The 26,748-nt window shown below is 38.6% G+C and overlaps 1 protein-coding gene across 2 annotated transcripts in view; it reads right to left on the reverse strand.

The window, feature by feature from the left end:
- Positions 1-26,047, reverse strand: part of Ube2n (ubiquitin conjugating enzyme E2 N) — a 35,243-nt gene extending 9,196 nt beyond the window's left edge. Inside the window, exon 1 of one of the 2 annotated variants that reach the window (XM_047550683.1) lies at positions 25,870-26,047. In XM_047550683.1, coding sequence (XP_047406639.1) covers positions 25,870-25,899 — 30 coding nt within the window. In that variant the 5' untranslated portion in view covers positions 25,900-26,047. Of the gene's footprint in view, positions 1-9,730; positions 9,809-25,869 lie in introns of those variants that run through there. The other variant, XM_047550682.1, reaches the window with a different exon arrangement.
- Positions 26,048-26,748: the final 701 nt, after the last annotated feature.

A 26,748-nucleotide genomic window follows, 5' to 3' on the forward strand; every position in this document is an offset into this window, starting at 1 on the left:
GTTGACACAAGCAGCAAACCAGGCAAAATTGAGTTAATTTTGTATTTCTTTCTGCTTTAGCTCTTTCGTGGCACTTTGTCACTAACCACTTACAATCCCCACACAAGCTACTGGGGCCATGAGAATTTCTTGAAGTACTCAGACATCTATCCTGAAGTTGAATGAGAAGAATGGTTCAACACACATACGTTCTCTACTGTCAAATACTTAAACCTCACATTGGGAGGCTGAGGCAGGAGGATCATGAGTTCAAAGCCAGTTTCAGCAACTTGGCAAGGCACTTAGCAACTCAGCAAGACCCTGTCTCTAATAAAATATTTTAAAAGGGTTAGGGATGTGGCCCAGTGGTTAAGCACCCCTGGGTTCAATTCCCAGTACAAAAAAAAAAAAACCCTTAAATCTCACAATTTTTCAGGTGGCAGATTCAACAAAAAAAAAAAAAAAAAAAAAAAAAAGAAGGGGGGGGGAGGCTGTCTGCAGAGACACACACCAGCTACTTAGAGGGGGCAGGAGGATTTCAGTTCAAGGTCAGTTTGTAATTTAGCAAAACCCTGTATCAAAATAAAATTAAAAGGGCTTGGGGATATGGCTCAGTAGTACCACACAAGCTTAGCATGTGCAAGGCCCTGGACTGAATCCCCACAGAGGGGAGGAGAGAAAGAAGGGGAAGAAGTGAGGGGGGAAAATAGAAGCTATTTTAACCCATCTCAAGCTTTCAATTCTGCAAGTATTTCAATGAAATCAACACAGGTACATCAGATTGTAAATGACAATTGAAAGCTTACAGATATTATATTAACATTAATGTCAATATTACAATTACAATATTATATAATTATATACTATATATGTTTTTATACATGTTCCACACATCTAGGATGATGGGACAAAAATAGGTTAGACTATGGGAAACAAGTACCAAATCTTGGGAAGATTTTTGGACCAGGAAGGGTATTCCTGTGTTGAAAAGCTTTATTTCCAGAATGACAGGTTAACAAGTGGGAAAGTACTCTCTATTCCGCTTAGAATAATTAAGAGATGGGTCAAGGTAAGTTGGATTAGAAATTCATACCCTAACTTTTCTCCTCAATGAAAAACCAAACCAATACTTATATGAAGTTTAGGAGAAAGGAATGAAGACTGGGGAGCCAGAAGAACTTCTGAAAGGCTGAAGATACATGTGACCAGGTTTTTTCTTCTGGGGTCTAAATTAGTACTTCCAGTTTCCTGTTCATTATCACCACTCCACTTATAACTAGTATAATAATTGGTTTACTTCTCAGACATTAAACTATCTGAAGACAGGAATCCCACCTAGGAAAAGATACTAAGTGTTGAAGTAAATGTTTGTTCCAAATACCACACAGAACTGATCAGGAGGATGATTATTCTTGCTGTGTTAGTTGGTATCCTCCACCTCAAGAAAAGTATTTAAGATCAATGTAATCACTAACAATGGATAAAAATTGGAAAATACTAATAACAAATTGCCCTCCCAGCAAGAACAGTTAGGCTGAATTCCTTGACTTTTTTGTCTACTATCTCCCAATTCTTTTCCCCCAGCTGAACACAAACAAACCTAAACTAAGCACACCTAAACACACCAGGGCTCTGTTTATACCAAGCCCAATAGCCTGCAAGCTCCATAAGGGCAAGGACTTTATGTAGTTATCAAGCATTATTCCCAAACATTGCAGAAAATTCATATAATTTCAAGTCATAATATAAAGAACTGCCAAATACTTATCTAAGCACTCTATGTATGTGTTAACTTATTTAATCCTTGTACTAATTTTATAAATGAGGTAGTAAGAGTAACCAGTTACTAAAGCCAGCAAAGGCAGAGTAAAGATTCAAATTCAGGCTGTTAGGCTCTCCTTCCTCTGGCTTTAGAGCCTGCTTTTTTATCTCAAAGACAAATATATGGGCTGTAAATGTCAAATATTGGGCCAGGGACAGTAAGTAGCATGAGTTAATAAGAAAGGGCTATTTTTACCCCTTCATAATCATGAAGAAGTATGTCATAAGATGTAAATTTAACACACACACCCCCAAAAAACAAATAATCCAATCAACAAATGGGTTAAGAAACTGAACGAACACTTCACAGAAGAAATACAATCGATCAACAAACGAAAAAATGTTCATCATCTCTTGCAATTAGAGAAATGCAAATCAAAACTGCTCTAAGATTTCATCTACTATCAAGAATACAAGCAATAATAAGTGTTGGTGAGGATGTGGGGGAAAAGGTACACTCATACATTGTTGGTGGGACTATAGATTAGCGAAACCACTTTGGAAAGCAGTATGGAGATTCCTCAGAAAACTTGGAATGGAACCACCATTTGACCCAGCTATCCCACTCCTCAGTTTATACCCAAAGGACTTAAAATCAGCATACTACGGTGATGCGGTCACGTCAATGTTTATAGCAACTCAATTTACAATAGCAAAACTACGGAACCAACCCAGAAGCCCTTCAATAGATGAGTGGATAAAGAAAATGTGGCACATATACACAATGGAATACTATTCAGCCTTAAAGAAGAATGAAATTATGGCATTTGCAGGTAAAAGGATGGAAATGGAGAGTACTGTGCTATGTGAAATAAGCCAATCCCAAAAAACCAAAGGCTGAATGTTTTCTCTGAAAAGCGAATGCTGATCCATAGTGGGGGACCCTAGGGAAGAAACTCTGGACTGGGCGGGGGGGGGGGGTTTATAAGGATGGTAGATTAGGGGACAGACATTATTACCCTATATACATGTATGAAGACGGTTTTTTAAAAAATATTCATTACTGTCAAAAAAGTTAATAAAAATAAGTTTAAGTCATAATGTCACTTTTTCTTTTAGATTGGGAACTAAAAAAGTATAGTCTTAAGGCAAATAAAGCAGAAAAAATTTGCTTCAATTGAACAACTAATATGTATCATATTGACCTGGAATTGTGTTATACACCCAAAATGACAAACCATTTTGCCCATCTTCGATACTTATCAAAACCATTACACTCTTCTGAAATGTTCCTATGACTGACTCACAAATTTATTAATAAATATTGTGTATATCAAAAGTCAGTCTTTGAAAGATGTATTTTAGAATTGGTATGGAGAAGGTAAGAGGTGTGATGAGGATAATATATGAATAGCAAGACTAGATTGGGGGCCTATTCTTGTTTATTTCTAAAGACATTTTAACTGAGTGATACAGCATTTGTCTAACATGTGCCCTGGATTAAATCCCCAGTACAAAAAAAAAAAGTTTTTCTGGAAAGATATCTTTAAGGTGGGTACAGTGGTGCACACCTGTAATTCCAGCAACTGAGGAGGCTGAGGCAGCAGGATTTCAATTTCAAGGCCCTCGCAACTTAGCAAGACCCTGTCCCAAACTAAACTATAAAAACGACTGGAGATGTGGCTCAGTGGTTAAGCAGCCCTGGGTTCAATTCTGGCACCCAAACAAACAAAAACAACAAAAAAACCTTTAAATCCCTCCATCTTTTTGCTTTTGTTTTTCTGAAATATTTCCAAATACTGACAGTTAAAGACAGTGTAAACTACTTCATAAAACACTTAAACACTTAAATTTTTGGGGGGGGAGGGGAGGAATTGAACTCAGGGGCATCTGACCACTGAGCCGCATCCCCAGCCCTATTTTGTATTTTATTTAGAGACAGGGTCTCACCGAGTTGCTTATTGCCTTGCTGTTGCTGAGGCTGGCTTTGAACTCAAGATTCCTCCCTGCCTCAGCCTCCCAAGTCGCTGATTACAGGGGTATGCCACCACACCTGGCAACACTTAAATTCTTGGTGGTAAAAATGGCCTTTGAAATACCTGGCTCTATAATTGATTCATGGCAGCAAAGCTTCTCTATTTTCCTGACTTGATGAATGATATAATACTTCACTGCTTGGGCTTTTTTTTCTTAAGTACCAGTTCAAAAAATAAAAATAATTTTAGTGATTTGTATAGTAGTTATCTTTCTGTTTTCATGAACTTCTCAGGAATGATTTGACCAATGCTGATAGCTCAGAACCCTCAATGAACAGGACTTAGCTAAAACACTTGACTGAGACTGCTGTGTGCAGTGTCCCTCAACAGAAATAACAAACCTGCCAAAAAATCATTTTTTTAAAAAAACTTTCCTATTTCAGATTCTGAGAGTAGAAAAGAACACATTAACTTATTAGGTGGGAAAAGGTTTTCTGCACTCATATTGAATGAAAACTAAGTAAACACTTTTAAAATGCATTTGAGTGGTAAACACTAAAATCATGAATCATGCATGCAAAACCCAGTGACGTTTGCTGGTAAAAAATTCCTCAATTCAGTCATACATTTAAAAAAATTCCTTAGTATAATTGTTAGAGTTGAGAGCTTAGAAATATGAAAATGTGAAGTAACTGTTGCAGAAAATAGAAAATTTTACCTATGCACACACAAAAGGACTGTCAGGCAGCACTCAGGAGAAACTGAGGTTTATAGCAGATACTTATTCCTTTTGGCCAATTCACAGGTAAAACACCCTTGTTTTGGGAATGAGCACCCCTTCCTCCCACACCCCAACCCCATACACTTTTCTGGGTCCCCGTCTCCCTGAAGGAACTTAAGGAAAGTCTTTTTATATTCTTGCAAATAAGTATCCAGGTTCAGTCAATTATCAGCAATTCTAAACCCTGTAACTCTTTCTGAAGTTCCTGAAGATTTTGAGGTGGTACCTTTAACACTGAATAAGTACTGTTTCTGCTCAAACTAGTCAAAAAATTTAGTTGTATTTCTTACTAAAGATTCAAAATCTAGCCAGTCAGGGTGGTGCACGCCTATAATCACAGCAATTTGGAAGGCTGAAGCAGGAGGAACCCAGATTCAAAGCTAGCCTCAACAACTTAGTGAGACCCTGTCTCTAAATAAAAAATACAAAAGGCTGGGGATGTAGTTCAGTGGTAAAGAGCTCCTAAGTTCAATCCCCAGTACCAAAAAAATACAAAGTCTAAACTAGACAGGGAAGAAAAGAGGGTTATCAGACCAGGGGTAAAAGAACTTAAGGTAAATTTCTCTTTAGGACTAAATGGTGACAAAGAAGAGCACCAAAGGTGAAAATGTGTAATCTCTCTCTCTCTCTCTCTTCCCCTTTGGTACTGGGGATTGAACCCAGGCACATTCTTATGTTTGACCTATATTACCAGCATCCCCCCCCCACACACTTTAATTTGGACACAGGGCCTCACTTAATTGCCTAGGATAGACTTGAGCTTACAATTTTCCTGCCTTAGCCTCCCACGTTGATAGGATCACAGGCGTGGGTCACCCAATCTTTTTATCAAAGAACGTCTCCCTGGTTTAAACGTCTTTAAAGATGGTACTAATTTTGTAAAGAGAGCCAAATATAACCAGGCAAACAACTGGTATACCATACCTTGTAAGGAAAAAGCTCAAGAGCCAGGACACTGGAATTTAATTTCAATCTTAATTGGACCAACCTGCTACGCAACCCTCCACAAGTCAATTACCTCTCCAGCCTTCAAAAAGTTCTCTTGAATATTTCAAAAACTCTCTAGTATTAAACTGACCACACATTTTATTATTATTAGAATGCTTTAAATGTTGATTGTTATTGTGAGGTCTCCTTTTGAAACATCTTTAAGGCTTATAATTACTGTTCAGTAGTTTTCCCTGCTGAGGACAGTGATATTTTGGGCTGTATCTCCAACATCTATGCTAACACTCAATATTTAGATAAGGAAGTAATGTGTTGCCAATGGCACTTTCCCAAGTTGTTTTTTACTCAATTAAAAGAAAATATGAAACGAAATTAGCCGCACTCCTAGCAACCAAAATCCAGTGTTGTTTTGTTGTCGTTGTGATAAAGACAAAAGCCCTTAAATACTTTTTTTGTTTGTTTGCTTGTTTGCAGTGCTGGGGATTGAACCCAAGGCCTAGTGATTGCAAGGCAAGCACTCTACCAACTGAGCTACATCCCCAGCCCTCTTTAAACACTTTAATGTGTACATTTTTTACTCACTGCATTACCGCTGCCTGCTTTCCTCACAGCTGCTTATTTTATAGATAAATCAATATTCTTTGGAAACCATATGGCATAAAACAGGTAATTTTCCTGGCCTACAGGCTAGTGGCTCTAACTTGTAGACAGCTATATCACATATTATTCCTTTTCCTTCAGGTTAATTCCAGTCTCAAATGCAGCAATCACAACAAAATGTAATGCCTAAGGATCTTAATAACAGAAGAAGCCTGTACTAGTATTAGAAGACACAAACAGATGAAATAGAGATGAATTTTCAGACAAACAAAGAAAAGTTAGTTGGTTCAGACTTGCATTCTCAATCCAGTTGTGCCACCACTGGCACAATTTAGTTCCAGGAAAAGAAAAATCACATTCTGTATATTAATTGTGAGATGAACTAGCAAGAGTTGAGGTATCGGAGGATTATCTCCCTCCAAATGAACCTCCAGTAGCAGGGTTGCCACACGGCACAGTTTCAGGAGAGGATCACTCACACTGCAGTCTGCATTAACAGTACACCCCCCCTGGAGTTATGCAGGTAAAGAGCCTGGATACTTTACAGTACTGGGGATTAAATCCAGGGGTGCTACATCCCCAAACCCCTTAATTTGTTTTTTATTTTGAGACAGAATATAGGTAAACTGCAGACAGTACTAGCCTTGAAATTGTGATCCTAGCTGGGTGTGGTGGAACATGCCTGTAATCCAGGGCTTGGGAGGCTGGAGCAGGAGGATCCCAAGTTCAAAACTGGTCTCAGCAATTTAGCAAGGCCCTAGACAACTTAGTGAGAACCTTTCTCAAAATAAAAAAATAAAAAAGGGGGGAGGGGCTGGGGATATAGCTCAGTTGGTAGAGTGCTTGCCTTGCAAGCAAGCCCAAGGCCCTGGGTCAATCCCCAGCACCACAAAAAAAAAAAAAAAAAAAAAAAAAAAAAAAAAAAGGGGGGGGGGGTGGCTGGCTTAGTAGTTAGGCACCCCTGGGCTCAATCCCTAGTATAAATCAATCAAAGAAAGGAACTGCAATCTCCAGCCTCAACCTCACAAATCTCTGGGATTACAGGCTTGTACCACCTGTAATCTGATACTTTATAGAATTCAGTTTAGCAGCTGCAAAAGTCAACTTTATTAGTTTAACTCATGAAAAACTAATTAGACACAATTTTTTTTTTTTTTTTTGGGCAGTGCTGGGGATTGAACCTCACTCTATAACTGAGTTTTATACCCAGTGTGATTATACATAATTCTAATAAAATCAAAATGTATTTACCCAAAGCATTTCATTTTCCCTACCCAATGTTGATAAACAGGCATTTGCAGTGCTTTCAAAATTTTTTGCTTCATAGGCATGTATAAAATTTTTTATTTTGTGAAACTAATGCATAAATGACACACAATTTTTCCTCTCACTAGAAAGCATTCATCTTTTATGATGAAGTAGCATCTTTGCAAATTCAGACAGCACTAATGGCCAATGCCACATAAGGCTCAGAACTGTTGGGCTCTGTTCTTTGCACTCTAACCCTTCCAAACACCCTAGACCTAGGTTTGTATGACCTACACTTCTCCACATTCCCTAAAATCAGTATTTTGCTCTACAGAACTAGGAGGTACATCTAAGTCATTTTGGCCACAAAAAACAATGTTTCTGACACTGGGTTTTTTTTTTGGGGGGGGGGTACGGGGCGGGATTGAACACAGGGGTTGCTTAAATACTGAGCTACATCCCCAGTACTTTTTGAGATAGGGTCTCCTAAATTGCTGAGGCTGGCCTTGAACTTGCCATCCTCCTGCCTTAGCCTAATTGCTGGGATCAGGGTTGTGTGCCAACCTCCCTAATTAAGTTATGGAATTATGGGAGTGTGCCACCATGCCCTGCATGTTTCTGCCATCTTGAAAGTTAGTTTTCAATTACCAGGTAAGCAACAGAAACCACACTCCACACCCACATGGAATTCCAGCTACTTGGGAGTTTGAGGCGGGTGGTCCTCCTCTAACTCAAAGTCAGCCTAGCAACTTGGTCAGACTCTGATTCAAAGTTTTTTTAAAAAGAGCTGGGGAACTGAGGATATAGCTCAGTTGGTAGAGTGCTTGCACAAGCACAAGGTCCTGAGAGTTCAATCCCCAGCACTGCAAAAAAAAAATAAATAAAATAAAATAAAATAAGTTAAAATTAAAAGGAGAGTGAGCTGATGGTGTACCTCAGTGAAAGAGCACTTGTCTACCAGTTGCAAGGTCCTGGGTTCAATCTCCAGTACTGGGAAGAAAGGGGTAAAAAAAGAGGTAAGCAACTGACTAAATGCTACCAAATAATGCTGGGAAGTGGGGGTGCGTCTTCTGTAGAAAAACCTTCTCTTGCTGGGCATGATGGCACACACCTGCAATTCCAGAGGCTGAAGGAGATCACAAGTTCGAGGTAAGCCTCAGCAACTTAATAAGGCCCTAAGCAATTTAGCAAGACTCTGTTTCAAAAACGAAAAATAAAAAGGGCTAAGGATATGACTTTGTGGTAAATCACCCCTGGGTTAAATCCCTGGTGAAAAGAAAAGAAAAAAGAAAAGAAAAGAAAAGAAAAGAAAAGAAAAGAGAAGAGAAGAGAAAAGAAAAAGCCCTTCCCTTACACACACCTTTTGCCACCTTTTTCTTTATCTCCACAACCAGCCTGGGTCCAATGCTGAGCCCCACAGCGTGTCACATGCCATACCAGCTGAAAGAAAAGATCAACTACACAATCACTGGAGACCAAAGAAGAAAGAAAATTACTGACTTGATCAAGTGGAAATTTCAAGAATTTCCAAAACTGGTAGGCTTTAAGAAGCCAGTTCAGAAAAAGGAAATTTTCTAACTTTCACAAACTATTGCACACTCTAGCTCAAAAATGTCTTAGCCTTTATATTGTCCCTATAGTTGTACACTTTCAAAGGGACCAAATGCTAAACACCAGAGATATGTCTTAGGTTTCTTCTGCCCTTTCCTGCAGCTTTGAAAATCTTGCCATCATTTTCCTTTCATTACTTTAATAATGAGCACTGCACTCAATACTAAAATGGTTGACATATTAGAGATTATCCTCTGCCTCAAGGTTTTTAGAAGAATCTGAAATTAAATTGATCAAGAAATCAAATTCACACAAGGTTAGAGACATTATTTCAGAGATTATCGGGGGCTGGGGAGATAGCTCAGTCAGTAGAGTGCTTGCCTTACAAGCACAAGGCCCTGGGTTCGATCCCCAGCACCACACAAAAAAAAAATTTTTTTCAGAGATTATCAATTTGGTCTGAAAGCGAAATAATCTTAAAAGCTCAAGACAGTTAAAAGTTGGCAGATTCTGTATTCTTCTGTGATTTCAGAAGATTTTTTGCCTTTGCTACTAAGGCAGAGGAGGAAACGATCCAGGCAACTTAGATTTTATTATAACTACCCAGGTTAGGTGGCACAGGACTGTAATCCCAGCAACCCGGAAGGGTGAGGCAGGAGGATCACCGGTTCAAGGCCAGTCTCAGCAAAAGTGAGGCACTAAGCAACTCACTGAGACCCTGCCTCTAAATAAAATACAAAATCGGGCTGGGGATATGCCTCCGTGGTCAAGTGCCGCTGAGTTTATTATAACTAATTTTATTATTACATATTATTATTTTTATTACATCATATATATTTATACTAATTTTTATTATTATAACTGAAGTAAGCAGAGATTTACATACTGTAGCAGATGTATTATAACAGAACACTCCTGTACGATACTGGGTCAAATTCACCCACTTCATGTGGATAGCTTGAGTCTCTGAAACAATGCAACAATATATTTTTAAAATATGACTGTTGTTCAGTTGTTGCTAGCAATGTAAGCCAGTAACATAAGACTATGTTAATAACAAACTACAAAAAAATTACCTTTAAAATAACTGATTTAGATAGTGTAATTGAACAGAGGTTTTTAAAATTATTTTATAGTTTTACATAGTAATTGTGTTCATCCTGAAAAACTCTGACATGCATGCAATTTGATTTCAGTTCATGATCCCTTTTCCTTCCCATCCTCCCTCCCTACTCCCCCCTCCCCTATTCTCCTTCCCTTACTGTACTAGCCTTTCTTTTCACTTGTCTATTTAATTATATTTGATTGGTTCTTTTTATTTATACATAAGGTAAATAGTGGTTTTCTTTTCTTTAGAGACAGGGTCTCGCTAAGTTGCTTAGGGCCTAAGTTGCTGAGGTTAGCTTTGAACTCACAATCCTCCTGTTTCAATCTCCCAAGTCACTGGGGTTACAGGTGTACTGAGCCCAGCAACAGTAATTTTCTTAAGACAGGGAATTAGATGGCTGAGACACATAACTGGAAGATATTTTTCAATGAGTACCCTTTTTGTTGAATTTTGTAATTTTCTTTATCAATAGAAGAAAATAAAATCACCTAGGAAAACTGAAGCAGCTTTCTAAACAATCCCACAGGACATCTCATTATTAAGACAACTGATAATAATCAAAATTGACCAATATAAATAAAACTAGTATTCAGTGTTAAGGGGCAAATTGGTCCTTAGATACACAGTTGGTGAGACTACAAGATGTTCCAATCTTTAACAGTTCTACTTCTTGGAATTTTTCCTAAGTAAAAACTCTGAACACACACACACACAAAGATATACCTCCAGGAATAATGATCACACCAAGCCTATTTTCAGACACTTTAAATGTCACGTGCAACATCAAAGAAAAGTTTTACAAAGTGAAAGCATACTTCAAAAACAATATAAATCTTTTAATGAAGTGTTGACTGTTGTAAGGGACTATTTCATATTTTAACTGAAATGGTGATTTCACATTTGTAAACATTTGCCAAAACTCAAACTGTAAACTTGGGCTGGGGTTGTGGCTCAGTGGTAGAGTGCTTGCCTACCACGTATGAGACACTGGGTTTGATTTTCAGCACTACATAAAAATTAATAAGTAAAATAAAGGTATTGTGTTGATCTGTAACTTAAAAAAAATTTTTAAACTGTAAATTTAAAAAATGGGTGCATTTAATTATATATAAATTAAATCTCAATAAAGCTGATTTAAAAGAAAAAATGTTACGTGTATCTTGGGTTCACTGAGGGTAGGAAGTATTTATTAATTTGAGAAGAGTAATTGGATTTGGGGGTTGGGGGCTATGTTTGGCTCAACATTCTGTTGAGAATTTGAGCAATGGAGCATTACAAGATTAAAGAAAGAATAGAGAAAAAATACCGAGAGCCAATGTAGTGGCTTATGGACATTTGCTGCACTGTGTATGCCCAACCCAAACCCCTAAAATTTCAATGAAATCACTAAATTTGCAAAATGCTTGCCATTAATGGATTCTGCGGAAACTGTTAAAAGAGCTAAGCAAAATGTTTGGTTAACAGCATGGGCAATCCCAAGAATCAGAGATTAAAGGAAACTAAGATTTTAAACTACTTGATAAATGACCAAACATAAGCAAGGCATTGGACTTTCAGAGACTAATGAATTAGAAAGACAGATAAATTTAGCCAGAATTTCAAACTGAAGGGCTTGACAACTGAATTAATCCTTAAAATTGATTTATTTCATTTAATCTGCAGAACCAAATCTGAAAATATTTTTAAAGAAATATGCACAGAAACCTCCCAGCTGACAGAACACGGATTAGAATCTCACTTCAGAGTCAAGGTTTCTTTGGAGATAGGGTCTAAGTTGCTGAAGCTGGCCTCGAACTTGTAATTCTCCTGTCTCAGCCTCCCGAGTTGTTGGGATTAGAGGCATGCACCACCGTGTCCAGCTCAAAGTTTCTTTTCAAACGTCACCAGTTAGAACTCAGAATCTTCAACAACCACACTATTTTACACCTATGTTAACTATGTTTGGTGAATAACAGAGTTATAAATGAAAGGTGTGTCAGAGCTAAAAACAGAAAACGTTTCTTAATTTGTTCTGACCGCCCTTGGACTGATGCAGAAGACAAGAGTAGAGGAGGGTAAACTCAGCAGGCATAATTTGCTTACCTCCCATGGCATTTTCTCCCTCTAATCCTTCTTCCATCTCTAACACCCTAATTTAAAGGCAGGAACACAGTCCTGTCTTTTCTCAAGTTTGAGGGATGCTACAATAAAGTGAGAGAAAAGTTCAACTCATGAACAAAGACATGTCTCTATAACATACTGACACTTAAAAAAAAATTTTTTTTGCAAATCAGCCAGGTGCAGTAGAAAACACCTCTAATCCCAGTAACTTGGGAAGCTGAGGCAAAAGGATCTCAGCAACTTAGTAAAACAGTGTCTCAAAATAAAATAACAAGGGCTGGGGATGTTACTCAGTGGTTAGGTGCCCTTGCATTCAATCCACCGTATGAAAAAAACAACCAAAAAACCTGCAAGTCAAACAAGAGCGAAGGGAGACTTTCTTCTAAACATAATTAAAAACAAAAAACAAAACAAAACAAAAACTGTAATCTCAGCTACTTGGAAACAGAGAGACTGTTTCAAAATAAAAAATAAAGAGAGCTAGGATGTGGCTCAGGGGTAAAGTACCAATAGGTTCAATCCTCAATACCACAAACAACAACCAACCTATAAAATTCTCAATTCTATAGAACTTAAGGTCTGGCAGTTTTCCACCTTTAAAACCTCTACACTTGCCAGGCCTGGTGGTGCATACCTGTAATCCCAGTGGGCTCAGGAGGCTGAGGCAGGAGGATCACCAGTTCAAAGCCAGCCTCGCAAAAGCAAGTACTAAGCAACTCAGTGAGACGCTGTCTCTAAATGAAATACAAAATAAGGCTGGGGTGTGGTTCAGTGGTCAAGTGCTCCTGAGTTCAATCCCTGGTACCCAAAAGAAGGAAAAAAAAAAAAAAAAACCCCACCCTCTACACTGGGAAATTAGTATATCAAGTATAAAGTCAATGTCACTTATCTGTCTATATACTTTAGGATTCTGGAAATTAGAATCTGCCAGGGGCCTCTGGTTACAGTCTACAGACGGGGGTACTAAAGGGAAACTACAAGAGACTTGCCTCTTCCAGGATTGTGTTGTCTGCTTAAGATACCTACAAGACCACCCAGCAACTCCGCAGCACATTAGTTCAATTTGGAATTTATCCAACACAGAATCAACTGAGGGCCAGACAGGGATAACTCAGGAGTAAGGAAATTCATCATTGTGACTGATAAACACCATCAGAGACTGCACAAAGGAGGGAGTACAAGGAAGGAAATACCAACAAAATAATTATGATGAAAACACAGTCTGTGAAGAATACCAGGTTAAGTCTGAACCCAACAGAGCTCATGATCACATCTGTGTTTTCAGAATAACTTGTCAATATGAAAAAAAAGTACGTGTGTGTGTGTGTGTGTGTTAGTAAGCAAAGAAAAGGGGATGAGTTCTGAGATCACTGCTAACAAAATCCCGAAGAGGAATAACAGATCACACACAAAGAGTCTGGAGAAGGGAAAGGGATCTCAGGCAACTGGGTTTTCTGTTTTCTGTTTTTTTTTTTTTTTTTTTTTTTTTTTTTGCGGTGCTGGGGATTGAACCCAGCAACTGGGTTAATACTAGTATCATGAATAGAGAAGTCTCTGTCTCAGTCTCTGTCTGTCTCTCTCTCTCTGGAGGTGGCCCCCATTTTCCCTTGAATGTGTATTCTTTGCTTTACCACAAACGTTTCTCACTCAAGGTGGCCTGCATTCTCCCTGGAATGTGAAGCTGCTTTCCTAAATAAATCTGTCTCAAAGAGAAAAAAAAAGAGAGAGAGAGAACAATACCAGTACTGAGGTATATAAGAGAGCGACAGCAAAATGAAAACATTCTATGGTAAAAACAAAGTTATTTTTCAAATGCCTGCAAGACATCTAAGTGGAAATAAAAAGTGGGCAATTGAGGAGACCTAAAACTCACTGTTAGAATTTGGAATCACTGACTGATGTGGACTGAAGTCAAAGAAGTGAATTAGTGTGTTCAAGAAAGTAATATAATAAAAAAAAAAAAAAAAGGTCCAGTCTGAACCCCATGAGAACACAAACACTCAAAGGATTAAAAATGGAAGTAACAGATATGACACAAGTCTTTTACTTATTTTGGAATACCAACATTCTGAACATTTGTAGTTTTTGGTTTGTCTGTTTGTTTTTGAAGTACGTAAGGATCAGCTTAAAAGGCAAAAGGCAAGATCAGTTCCAGGATTATATCACAGCCTCTTATTGTTTTAAACTACCCTACTGGATCACAGAATCACCATTTATTTTTGTGGTATGGGGATAGAACCAGGGGGTCTTCCACAAGCTAGTCAAGTGTTCCACCAATGAATCACATCCCCAAGTCCAGAATCTTCAAATTTTAAAAAGGTATTAGAAATAATTAAGGCCCAGGGAGTGATGTGGCCAAAGTCACAGTCTCTTTAATCAAAAGATAAGATAACCCAAATTGGACTTCTACCCATTATTCAACATGATTAGCTCAAATTTTCTTGGCCTACAGCAATCAAATCTACTCTATAAATATTTACTACTGCTGAAGACTTATTTTTATATATCTCCTTCACAAGGTTTGAAGAATATTTCTTAAATGTTCTAAAACAATGCAGGGTTCAAATGTGACTGGTTAGTTTTATGGAAGCCAATACAGACTATCTACCTTCTATACTGCCTTGTTCTTTCTGTCATTTCTTTATTTAGAAAAAGTGTCAGCTAAAAAAAATTTACATAGGAATGGTACAGTATAGATGACCTTAAAAATACTGTTAAGAGAAAAATGCCAGACAGAAAAGGCCACATAGCGTATGAAATATGCAGAAATGGCAATCCAGAGACTGAAAATAGATTAGTGGTTACCAAAGGATAAGACATGGAGATGGAGACTGACTCCAGTGTGTACAGGATTTCTTTTTGGAATGAGTGGTGATGGTCACACAGCTTTGTGAATATATTAAAAATCACTAAACTGCACACTTTAAAGGGGGTGAATTTTATGGTATGTGAACTATACCTCAAAAAAGTGAAGTATTTAGGTTTTCCTTCAATATTCAGTGAGGCAGTAGTATTTTGCCTAAAGATTGGCAATAGCAAAAGAAAGTGAAGGAGTAATTTATTATTTTGACTCCTTTTAGTATGTAACTTATATGGTATATTAACTGAGATTTTTAGTGATGAATATGTAATTCATCAACTACTCTGAAGAAAAAAAACTTCTCAAATTAAAATTTGATCTGTGATCCAAGCACAGAAGAGCAGTCTCATGTTATAGTTTTAGCATTACTCAAACATCTCCCTAGGGTTTGATATGTCTAACTTAGAATGACATACTAACCCCTGACCCCACTTTCCTACTTATCCTTCAAAAATTCAGTTCTAATGTTACCCTTAAAAAAAAAAAAAACAAACTCTTTCCCTAAAATAAGCTTAAGGACTTCCTACCTAATCTGTCGCATTTTTGGTGTTCCCGCTTTTTTGCATTTGTATTCTATTAAAGGCAACACTGGCTATATGATTGTGTCCCCCAAATTCTACCCATTTTTGCAGGGAATACAAGCACACACAAATATCAGTGTTTCTGCCAGATGCACACAAAAACCATTCGGAAATCTTAAAATTAAACAATGTTCTGGGGTTGGCAACTGTAAAACTTAACAAAAAACCCCAGATACACAAGTGAATTCTGCATTTGAAAATGTAAAATTCTGATCTATAAACTGATCACTCAGATTATAAACAAAGTGTTCAGAGAAAATATCACAAAGTCCCTACCATTGTCATCAATTCAACAGCAGCCCTACCAACTAACCTGGGAAAAGATTCTGATAAGAAATAAGCAAAATTTGGCCACCTCTAATGGAGCTGTGGCAGGCACCTAAATGGAGCTCCCAACACTTAGTGAACCTCAACAATAAAGACAGGGTAGACACTGCTTTATCTGAAAAAGTGTTACTTAATGAGAATAGCTCTTACGGCCAAGCATAAGAAACGTCAAGCGTTTTAAGTGTAAATTATTATGTCTTCAACTGTAAAAAGAAATGTTTTTTTCTAAAAGTCAAAGCAAGAATTATATTTGCAGGCACAGGGGAACTATAGAGGAAAAGCACTTTTCCTTATTCTCTCCAAATGGGAGTGAGGAAATAAGTCAGATACAAATAAAGGTACAAATACCATTCCCTGAACTGAAAATGCAAAATTCATTTTAGGATCTAAGTAAGTGTAAGATAATTCTAATCTATTTTTGGGCTTACTGAGTAAAAAAATTCTTGCTTAAAACTACTACAATGTTTTTAGTATAATCCAGTAATACCACAAATACATTTTGCAGGTAAGAAATAACAGGAAAGGGAGGAACAACTGCTCTCTATTTTATGGTTCCACAGAACCATAAAAATTCACCCAAATCCAGGGACCTGATAGGGCAGAAGACTATACCACCTGACCCGAGGCATTCCACCTTAAGGACAACTATATGACTGAACTATATTATTAAACATGTTCTCATACTTATGCAAAAGTCTCTAATTTAACTGTAGTGACAAGATTTCTAATAAGAAGAAAGCTAAGTACTTAGAACCTGCAGTTAGACACGCTTCTACTCCATTTGTACAAATGATGTAAAAATTATACATGCATTGCCAATTATTACCTAGGGGTAAGATATGCTCTAGCACATTCTATGAGCAACACCTGAATGAGTTCAGACAATGAGACCATCTGGATTCAAATCACAGGGAGAATTACTAATGTTCACATCACAGGATTGTGTTATAATTAAATCAGTGCATGTAACATGGTTAGAATAGGGTCTACTTACTATATACTGTCAATAAAAGATGTCATTATTTAAAACTATGACCAAGAGCATGTGCCATAATCTCAGTAGCTTGGAAGGCTGAAGCAGGAGGATCAAGAGTTCACAGACTGCCTCAACAACTCAGCAAGGACCTAAGCAACTCAGTGAGACCCTGTCTCAAAATAAAAAAAGGGGTGGAGATGTGGCTCAATGGTTAAGCCACCATGGGTCAATTCCTGGTACCAAAAAAAAAAAAAAAACAACCTCACTTCAAGAAATCACTGTACTACACTCTAGTGAATATAACCTGAAGACTAAATCTGAATTTAACAACTTAAAAATCAGCATTGCTTTGTTTGCCCAACAGTTCTTGATACCAATGTTCTTAGCTTAGTAATTGAACAGCAATAGTTTTTCACAGCCCCCTAAGAATTGGAAGGCATTATCTATCATACATACTGGATTTCTGGAATATACCATGCTCATTCTATCACTCCTTTCAGCTTTTGTACTTGCTGTTATTCCCTTTGCCTTTCTCTTATCTTGGTCAACTCTTAGTTTTCAAGTTTAAAAACACTGAACAGTCATCTTTCCTTGATTGTTAAGATTATGGCAAAACCCCTGCTTTTCCTCTTTCTTTCTTTCTTTCTTTTTTTTTTTTTTTTTTTTTTTTTTTTTTTTGGGTGCTGGGGATCGAACCCAGGGTCTTGGGCTTACAAAGGCAAGCACTCTACCGACTGAGCTATCTCCCCAGCCCCTGCTTTTCCTCTTTCTTAATATAACTTAATTTGTTTTCCCTTAAACAGGGATGCCTATCTTGTTGACATGGCTTAGTGCTGAATACATATTATGCACTTAATAATTGTCCAATTAACTTAACCAAAACACATCTTATGAATGGGTAACAGAAAGGCAAACAAGTCACAAAGTTAAGAAAGTCTGAATCTTGGCCTTGGGCTCTTACTAGCTTACTAAAGTCACTTTGCCTCTACTTCACTTTAAGATGATTATCCAACAGGCCTTTACGTATCACAAAACACCACAGATTACTTGTGAAATAACACCCTCCTGAGTGTGAACTCTAAAGGAACCTTTAAAAGTTGTAGAAAAATTTTTTAAAAAATCATCCACATAAAGACATAAGGATAGTATGTGTTACATTTCTTACTAGTGATTTCTTAACTACAATGCTAAAATCCCTAGATTTGCAAAGACTAAAAAACACACACTGATTTGCCCTGAACTATCAAACTGAAAAGACGTGATGGTACTGAGAACCTGAGTGTGTGCAAAGTTGATGATGAAATAGCCTTTTTGTAAAAAAAAAATAAATAAATGTGTGTGTGTGTGTGTGTGTGTGTGTGTGTTAACATTAGATTCTGAAACCAACATTTCAAAATACTTTAGGGGCTGGGTTGTAGCTCAGTAGTAGTACTTGTGCTTAGCATATGTGAGGTCCTAGGTTCAATCCCCAGAACCAGAAAATATATTAAAAAAAAAAATTAAATTACAGCATACTTTTAAGTATTTAGAAACATGAGTTAGAGGACAATTCAGAATTATAAAAATGTCTATACTTGGGGCTGGGATTGTAGCTCAGTGGTAGAGTGCTTGCCTAGCATGTATGAGGTCCTGGGTTCGATCCTCAGCACCACATAAAAATAAATAAATAAAGGTATTGTGTCCATAATAAAAAAATTAAAAAAAAAAGTCTATACTTCAATACCCTTAGGGAATTTCAAAATAGCTTCAATTGAGATTTTAAAAAATATAACAATGATCCAAATAGGGTCATTCAGCTCTCAAAAGAATGAATAACAATTTTTTTCTGGTGATTCTGAAGTCTCTTATCCAGTTATACTTTCTTTGAACAGTGCAATCATGTTTCTGCCACAGGACCCAAGGAGTCACAGTTTTCAGTCTCTTGGACTATTTTGATTCTACAACTTACATAATATACAAATTGAATATTTAAAAAAAGCTTTACTTGAGAGGAACTTTTAAGGTTAAGAATTTAGCTGATGTTAGCTGACCATCTGATTTCCTAATTTGCATATCCATGACTATTCCTTCATATACTTCTGCAAAAAAAAATTTCAACTGCAAATAAGCAAGAGTCCAATTCATTTTTCACACAAATAATGCTTCATATAACATTACTATATTAGCACTTCAGACTTATTTTAGAAAGCTATACTGTATACCATAACATCAAAACTGTGGATGACTATAATTGTAATGTCCAAAGTCCCTGCTGGATACTACTGTCCTCATTTCCTTGTTTCTGGTATTTATGTCTATAGGACATGTGCTACCAAAACTCAATATAAAGAATTTAATGTATGGTCAGAATCCATACTATTTCAAATTGTAGTATAAGTTATTGTCTTCTTAAATGCATTTACACAGATAAATCATTCTACATAGTACAGAGTAACAAAAGAAAAGGTATTGAACTACCAAGTCAGAAATCATGGTCGTCCAACTTATTTGGCCTATTAGTTCCTCATGAAGAAGAAAAAGAAAAGACATTCTCTACTACAGGAAAGTCTAAGGTTATAGAGTGGTCATGACACATGTGGAAAAAAATTCCAAACTTCAGCAAAGCAAATGCTTCTTGTTGCTTAGTATGGTGGATACTCACGAAGTGCTTGATAAATTCAATTTCTACTGTGTGGGAGTTGATCAATCTGAACTAAAAGAAGGGCTTAATACAGACCTAAAAAACTCAACTGCCTGCTATTTTTAATTTATTTTCAATTTCCTCACATTTCATAATCAAAACATTAGATCTTATATTTTACAGTATCTTGCAACCTAAAAGTTTAATCACTACTAAAAGCAGTCCAGGGATTCTTAACATGAAGCCCAAGGAGACCTAGGAAAGCCACAAATAAACTTAGCAAGAAATTTAAATTCCCAGAAGTCATATGTAAAAATATTGGTTTATTTTCCTAGGAAGAGAGTCAGAAAATTTTCTATATGGGACACCAACCAAGAGATAAGAACCACTGTTTCTGGTCAAATTTTTACTATACAAGATTATCTGTTTTCAAAGGTGATTTTAATTATAACTGATAACTCATTAACCTTCACCATAGTAAGTTTTTCATGCTTTCTTTTTTATAACAGGGGAAAACCAATTATCAGTCAAAAGGTTTTCAGGGCTTAAAAACAGGACAGTTTTCTGAATCACTTTTATTACTAAGCTATACACTACAGTATCTTTCAAATGAGTGACTTTTAAAAAGTGACAGGAAAAAGTGTCTTCTTCAAAATCATAATTATTAAAAACTAAACATACAGAACTCTACACAATACAAAATCAGATAATGAAGAATCTAAAACTAGCCAAGTACAGTGGCACATACCTGTAATCCCAGCGTCTCAGGACGCTGAGGTATGAGGCTCCCAAATTCAAGGCTGGCCTCAAAAATTTAGCAAGACCCTATGTTCTCAAAGTAAAAACTAAAAAGGGTTGGAGATGTGACTCAGTGGTTAAGTGCCCCTGGGTTCAATCCCTGGTTACCAAAAGTAAAAAATAAATTTAAAAAACCAGAAATTGATCCTTGGCTAATAGAAAAGTAAATGTGTGCAGAAAGGTGAAATTCTAATCTCAGTCAATTGGCTTGCTAGGTTTTAATTAAGTAGATCAACTCCTTGAGTTCAACTATTTCCTAAGACTGCATTTTATTGTTTTCATGATTAATTTGTAAGATGATTAAAAGAATGCCACTATTCAATGTAACACATAAAGGCCATAACTAGAGATCCCATTTGTTCCCAAAGTAACTTCATGCATTCTAAGCAAGCACTCTACCACTGAACTACATCCCCAGCTCCCAACTCTGATTTTTCTTTATGAAAGATAGGGATAAAGGAGGATCTCTCATTTTAGAGATATTTTATCATATTTCACTGGCATAATGTCACACCTTGTTTTTTCCAGTCCAAAAATTGGTTTTTATGCTGCATGGTATAATTTTGTTCATCACTCCCCTTAAAAGGTTAACAGAGCAGCAATATAGTCACCAGTAGCACATGTCTGCACATTTGTCTTCTCATGCCCAGTAGTTTCAGCCTAAAATTCCCAGAGCATGCACATCCTCCTTGGTACATTTCCGAAAGTCAACCACCTGGTTTGTTTGGAGCACTATGCTACGATACTAACCATAAACATATCTTGTATGAGTGGCATGGCATTATGTGGTGCATTAGATCATGAAACCAATGAGAGCAGCACAGAATTTTGACACAAAGATTAAATTTTGTTAAGTCCATGCTTCGCAACACTGTAGTAAATTTTCTCAAGTGTAACACTTAAGACTATAATACACAAATCAATAACAACTTAATGTACTAACACTTTTTTCCCACACCAGAAAAATATATGCTAAACTGTCATGAAGAGATGATGTACATCAATTTGGTCTACTCAATTTTAATGTATGCTCATGAGTATTCTGTGCATCTTAATCTTGCACCAAAGACAGTTTGGTAATAAATAATAAATGAATTTTAAGTAATACAAGCACAATTTTTTCAAAAAATGCTTCCCGTAATGGTCAGATACCACTTTTTTGGAAAAAAAAAAAAAAAAAAAAAAAAAGGCATAAAATCTGTGACAATTATGCAGTAAAATACAATGGGTATCTTTGAGCTTTTGTAACCCTAAGCTTTAACTGCTCAGTCATTCACATTGAAAGAGCTTTGGCCCAGATGACCAAAAACAACAACAAAAAATTTAAATCTCTAGCTAAAAACAGAACTACCAAGACTCAAGACTCACACAAAAAACAATATATATTTAACCATTCATCATACCATTTTTTTTTTTTTTGATAGCACAATTTTGGGAATAAGCTAAAAATTATCAATAAACAATTAAAGTCTAACTGCAAAATTTCACAAGGTCGCCCTTAAGAAAAATAAGTCACCTTGAAGATATATTGTTGGCTGGACTGGGGGAGGGGTTGGAGAGGGGAACCAAGGTATTTGCATGAGGAGGGAAAGAAGCCTAGAATACATTCACTGAGACTCTGGTCTTTCTGGAAGGATTTACAATAAAAACAATGATTTTCTGAGGAAAGGAAACCAGAATGCTGAAGACGGATAAAGGAGTCTTAATTTTCTACATATACCTTTCAGAGCCTCTCACATATTATGCTTTATGTCCTGTTCAACAATGTAAAAGACTGATATATTTTGTTTTTTAGTGAATTTACAGATGGAATAAGACTTAACTGTTAGCTCAGACCACTGGTTCAGGGAGAATCTACCAAGCAAAACAATGTCAAATTATGATATAGAGTAACTTTCCGGGTTGGGGAGATAGCTCAGTTGGTAGAGTGCTTGCCTCACAAGCACAAGGCCCTGGGTTCAATCCCCAGCACCACAAAGTACTTTAAATAGAGTAACTTTCCTAAAACTTTTTTCCAAAAACTAAGGCTCCTTCATTCTGTCAATCAATATTTCAGTGCTTAGAATTAGTCTAGGCATTAATGAGCAACAACCAGGTCTCCTGAAGTCCTATAACTTTGAGCAGTAATCAAAGCTATACAGAAGAAAGGGGATAAAGGAGATAAAAGAAACTGATTTACATAGGACAGGTAAGGTAGATACTGGTGAGGATACAACATGTGAGGCAGATGTTTAAGGCAGACAACACACCATGTGAGCAAGAATAAAACAAAGGCAAAGTGAGCATCGCAGCAAACAGGAGTTAAGTCCTGTGACTGTAATAAGCCAGTGATTGTTCAGGGTACAGCAAAGCAACAGTGTGACTACAGAGAAGAGGAGGAGATGTGTAAGAGATAGGCAGAACTCAGGTACATCTGGGGGAGGGAAGGTGTCAAGAGTTTTTAAGTGAAATGGAGAACCTCTGTAGAGTTTTTAGCAGGGGAGTAACAAGATCTGTATTTTTAAAAGATAACACTAGCTGCCACTTAGAATTAGGCTAACACAGGTCAGGTAAAGAATGATGGAACTGAACAGGAGTTCAAGAGATAAGGATATGTCTGATTTAGAATATATTTTAAATGTAGATCCTGAAGAATTTGCTACTGGATTAGATATGGAAATCTGAGTGAGCCAGCCACTTAGTGAACCGTCATTCAAGATAGTCATATTCTTATAATTATTTACAGTTAGCAAGGTACTTGTACATACCTTATGTCATTTCCCAATAACAAGAGACAGGGGAAGGTCACACTGGTCAAGATCCAAGTTCTGCCTCTTGCCAGTTTTAAGACCTTAGAAAAGTCATTTGAATCAGTTACTAGAATGTATAACATACTGTTCTAGATCACAAAATTTTTTCAAGGATCAAACAGCTGATGAAAGAGAGCATAACATAAATCCTACTTGTCAGAATCAAGCTATCTCATTTTACTATTTCCATCAGATGAGAATAGTTACATTGATATTATAATCAACACTAAATATCATCATTTGAAAGTCAAAAGGTTGTGTAATCCCAGCTGCTCGGGAGGCTGAGGCAGGAGGATCACAAGTTCAAAGACACTTTGAGCAATTTAGCAAGGCCCTAAGCAATTTAGAGACCCTATCTCAAAATAAAAAATAAAAAGGGCTAGGCAATGTGGCTCAGTGATTAAGTGCCCCTGGGTTCAATCCCCCCAAAAGGTCAAAAGGTCACCAAGAAATAAATTAATAATTCAATAAAGCAGGGCACAGAGGTGCACACCTGTAAAATCCTAGATCACAAGTTTGAAACTCGTCCTGGCAACTTACACCATGTCACAAAATAAAAATTAAAAAGAGGAAGGTGTCTGCATTAGTGGTAAAGTGCCCATGGGTTCAATCCCCAGCACTGCAAAAAGAAAATATTTTCTTACAGAACAACCTATATAACACATGATGGACACTAAAAAGTTATAATCTTATAAGTCTTTCTAAGGATTGAAAAAACTGTCCTTTATAGCTATAAATATATTAACTAAAGTCACCTAATTTTAACTTTTACGTGACAAAATCAAGGCAAATTCATTAGAGAAGTTATCAATAAGATATTGTAAAGTTAAGATTGTTATGAGTTATTCTTAAACAGTAAAATACAGATGCTTAGCATAAACTTAACTAATGTATGCAAAATCAATTTAATTATGAGAACTTCAACTTATTGCTTTCAACCATTTCTGTAAATTTATAAAGAAATTCACACAAAATTTATTTTTCCATTCAAGGCTTTTGTATTACTGAAAAACCTCTTCGAAATCAAGCAAAAATGGAAAAAAATGCATGTTAAATGTTTAGTTCACTATGTATTTTAGGAAGTTACCTTCACTGTCCATTTCTACTATGTACTTAGACCATAACTTAAGTAACAATAAATAAAAACTAGAGGATATCTGGTGCAGAGAACTGGGGTCTCAATTAATATGATCGATAAACATGATGGTTGGTGACCATTAACTGCATCATAACCTAAACCACATTGTAAGGACCTTCCAAAGCATGTGATAATTAAGCCTCCTTGGACAGAGTCTAAGACAAATCCATAATAAAGAAGGTTCACATTATTAGACTCCAGTGCTGACAATCTGTTCTTCCCTCATTTCTAAGAATGTCTACCTTATAGAAGTGTTTTGGTTTGGTTTGGTTGTTTTTTTTTTTTTTTTTTTTTTGCAGTACAGGGGATAAAACCCAGGGACACTACCACTGAGCTACACCCCCAGTCCTTTTCATTTTCCGTTTTGAGACAATGTCATTAAGTTGCCCTGGCTGGGCTCAAACTTGCGAACTCCTGCTTGGGCCTGAGTCGCCGGGATTCCAGGTTTATTTTTCTAAATCAAGCACCTTTTGGTCAGTGACACACGATCCTCCATCTCTGATATATTTAATCGTGATTGCCTGAAACACTACACAATACATCCTTCGAAGACTAACAGGTCTCCCACCGAGTATCATCTACTCCCTAAAACTTAAGAAAAAAAAAAAAAAAAACACGAATAAATGTGTTCACCAGTTCATCTCGAGCAAAAAAATGAAGCTACAAATTCAGTCATTTGCTGGCACAGTGAGCAATGCAGATGTTCAACTAATTTCGTTCATGAAAAAATACAAATTTTAGTTTTCGTTGGATGCCAGAAATCTATCTGGTCTGAGGACTCAGCGATGTTATGTAAAGACTTTACAAAACCAAGACATCAAAATTTTTCATGATTCCATATGTACTTGTCCAAGTATAATAATCATAAACAGCAGAAGGGCGGTTTAAACTAATAAAGCACACAAAATCGAGAGGCAAAAGATTTCATGAGCTCTCCCTAACTGCGGCCCTTCCGCAGCCTTGAGTTAAACTATTTCCCCGTAACAGACAGCCCAAACAGGAAAGAGTTTGCCAACCAGAGTAAAATCACTTCGCGGAGATAACGAGCGGAAATGTATTTAGGAGAGAAGATCGCGGAAGACAGGGCAAGCCGACGCCGAGCGCCCCCGTCCCGGACCCCGCCAGCCAGAAGCCAGCAGGGGCCGACCGCGGCAGGACGCGAGGCCCTCCCGGAGCCGCCTCCCGGGACGCAGGGCCCCGCCCGGCCTCACCCTCCCGGTTCATTCATTCTGCACCCGGGGCTGCCGCACCCCATCCCTCCTAGCCGGGCAAAACGGGGACTCCGGGGCTGAGTGCCCGCGGTGGGCCACAACCCCCACCCAGAGCCCGGGTCACGCCGCGATTCCCGCGCGCCCGGGGCCTCCGCCCGAGGGTGGTCTAAGAGACCGTGGAGGCCCGCGCCGGCCCGCGCCCAAGACCAGAGCCCCGCAGCCCCGCAGCCCCACCCTCCGCCCGGGCGCGGGCCAGGCCTCCCCGCCCGCGGGGTGGCCTCCTGGGAGCCCCGGTCCCCGCCGCCCGGCTGCCCCGCCGCGGCCGGAAGTCTCCCCAGCGCCCCCTCCCCAGCGCCCGACTTCCCTCGCCGCGGCGGCCGGACCCTGGCCGCGTTGCCTCGGGCCTCTCAGCGACGGCCGCGAGCCGGAGAAAGCCAAGGGCCACACGCCACGCCACGCCACGCTGCGCCGGCGGACCCAAGCAGAATGAAAAGCCGGAGACCGGCCTGGCGGTTACCTTGATGATCCTGCGGGGCAGCCCGGCCATCTTGTCAGATCCCGAGTTCGGCCTCTGGTTTCGTCTCCGGCTCCGCTCGCCTCACGCACGAGTGGAAGTCCCGGGCTCCACTTCCGGGGGACGTTGCCGCGCCCGCCGCCGCCGCCGCCGCCGAGGCCCCTCGGGAAATGTAGTCCCTGCTCGGGCGCGGGTTCGGGCGGGTTTCCCCCGGACCTGGCCCCCTCCCCCGCGCTCCCCGCCCCTACCCCAGCTGGGGGTGGCGGAAGTGACGCGCCGCGGTGGGGCAGGGACTTGGGGGAGGCGGGGCGGCGCGGAGCTCCGGCCCCCGCAGCCGAGCCTGCGGCGCGACGGTGAGACTGAGCTACTAGCTCCCGCAAGCCCCTTATGCGGGGCCACGCCCGCGCCGGTGGACGACGTAACAGAGGCCGGGCCTCCGACGTAGCCCATTCACTCGTTCCATCGCTCATTCAGCTTGCCTGCATTGCCGCCGCCCGCTGTTGGTGCTGAGACGCACACTCGATGGCAAACCTTCTCAGCATGGGTCTCGCTAGTTAGCTAGATCTTGGCGAGGGAGTCTTGATGTTTAATTTGCGCATAAACTCGACCTCTGGGAAGGCTAAAGGAAAAAGGGTTTAGAGCGAGTTAGACTCAGGAAGATGAAATGGCTTCCGAACGCTTGGACCTAGCAGTTGAGATGTAGAAATGCTAACTTGGCGAATAACCAAGGGGAGATGAATGCATTCTAATCCCCAAAAGGAGGATTAGAATGAGGGTGCCCGAAACGGGGACTGGGGAAAGCATTTTACTGTTAGGCATTGTCACTTGCTAGGCATTTTACTGTTTGCAAGTATTTTACTTCATCTTTACAGCAACCTCAAG

This window comes from Sciurus carolinensis, chromosome 4 (assembly GCF_902686445.1).
Source record: "Sciurus carolinensis chromosome 4, mSciCar1.2, whole genome shotgun sequence".
NCBI classification, from domain to species: domain Eukaryota; kingdom Metazoa; phylum Chordata; class Mammalia; order Rodentia; family Sciuridae; genus Sciurus; species Sciurus carolinensis.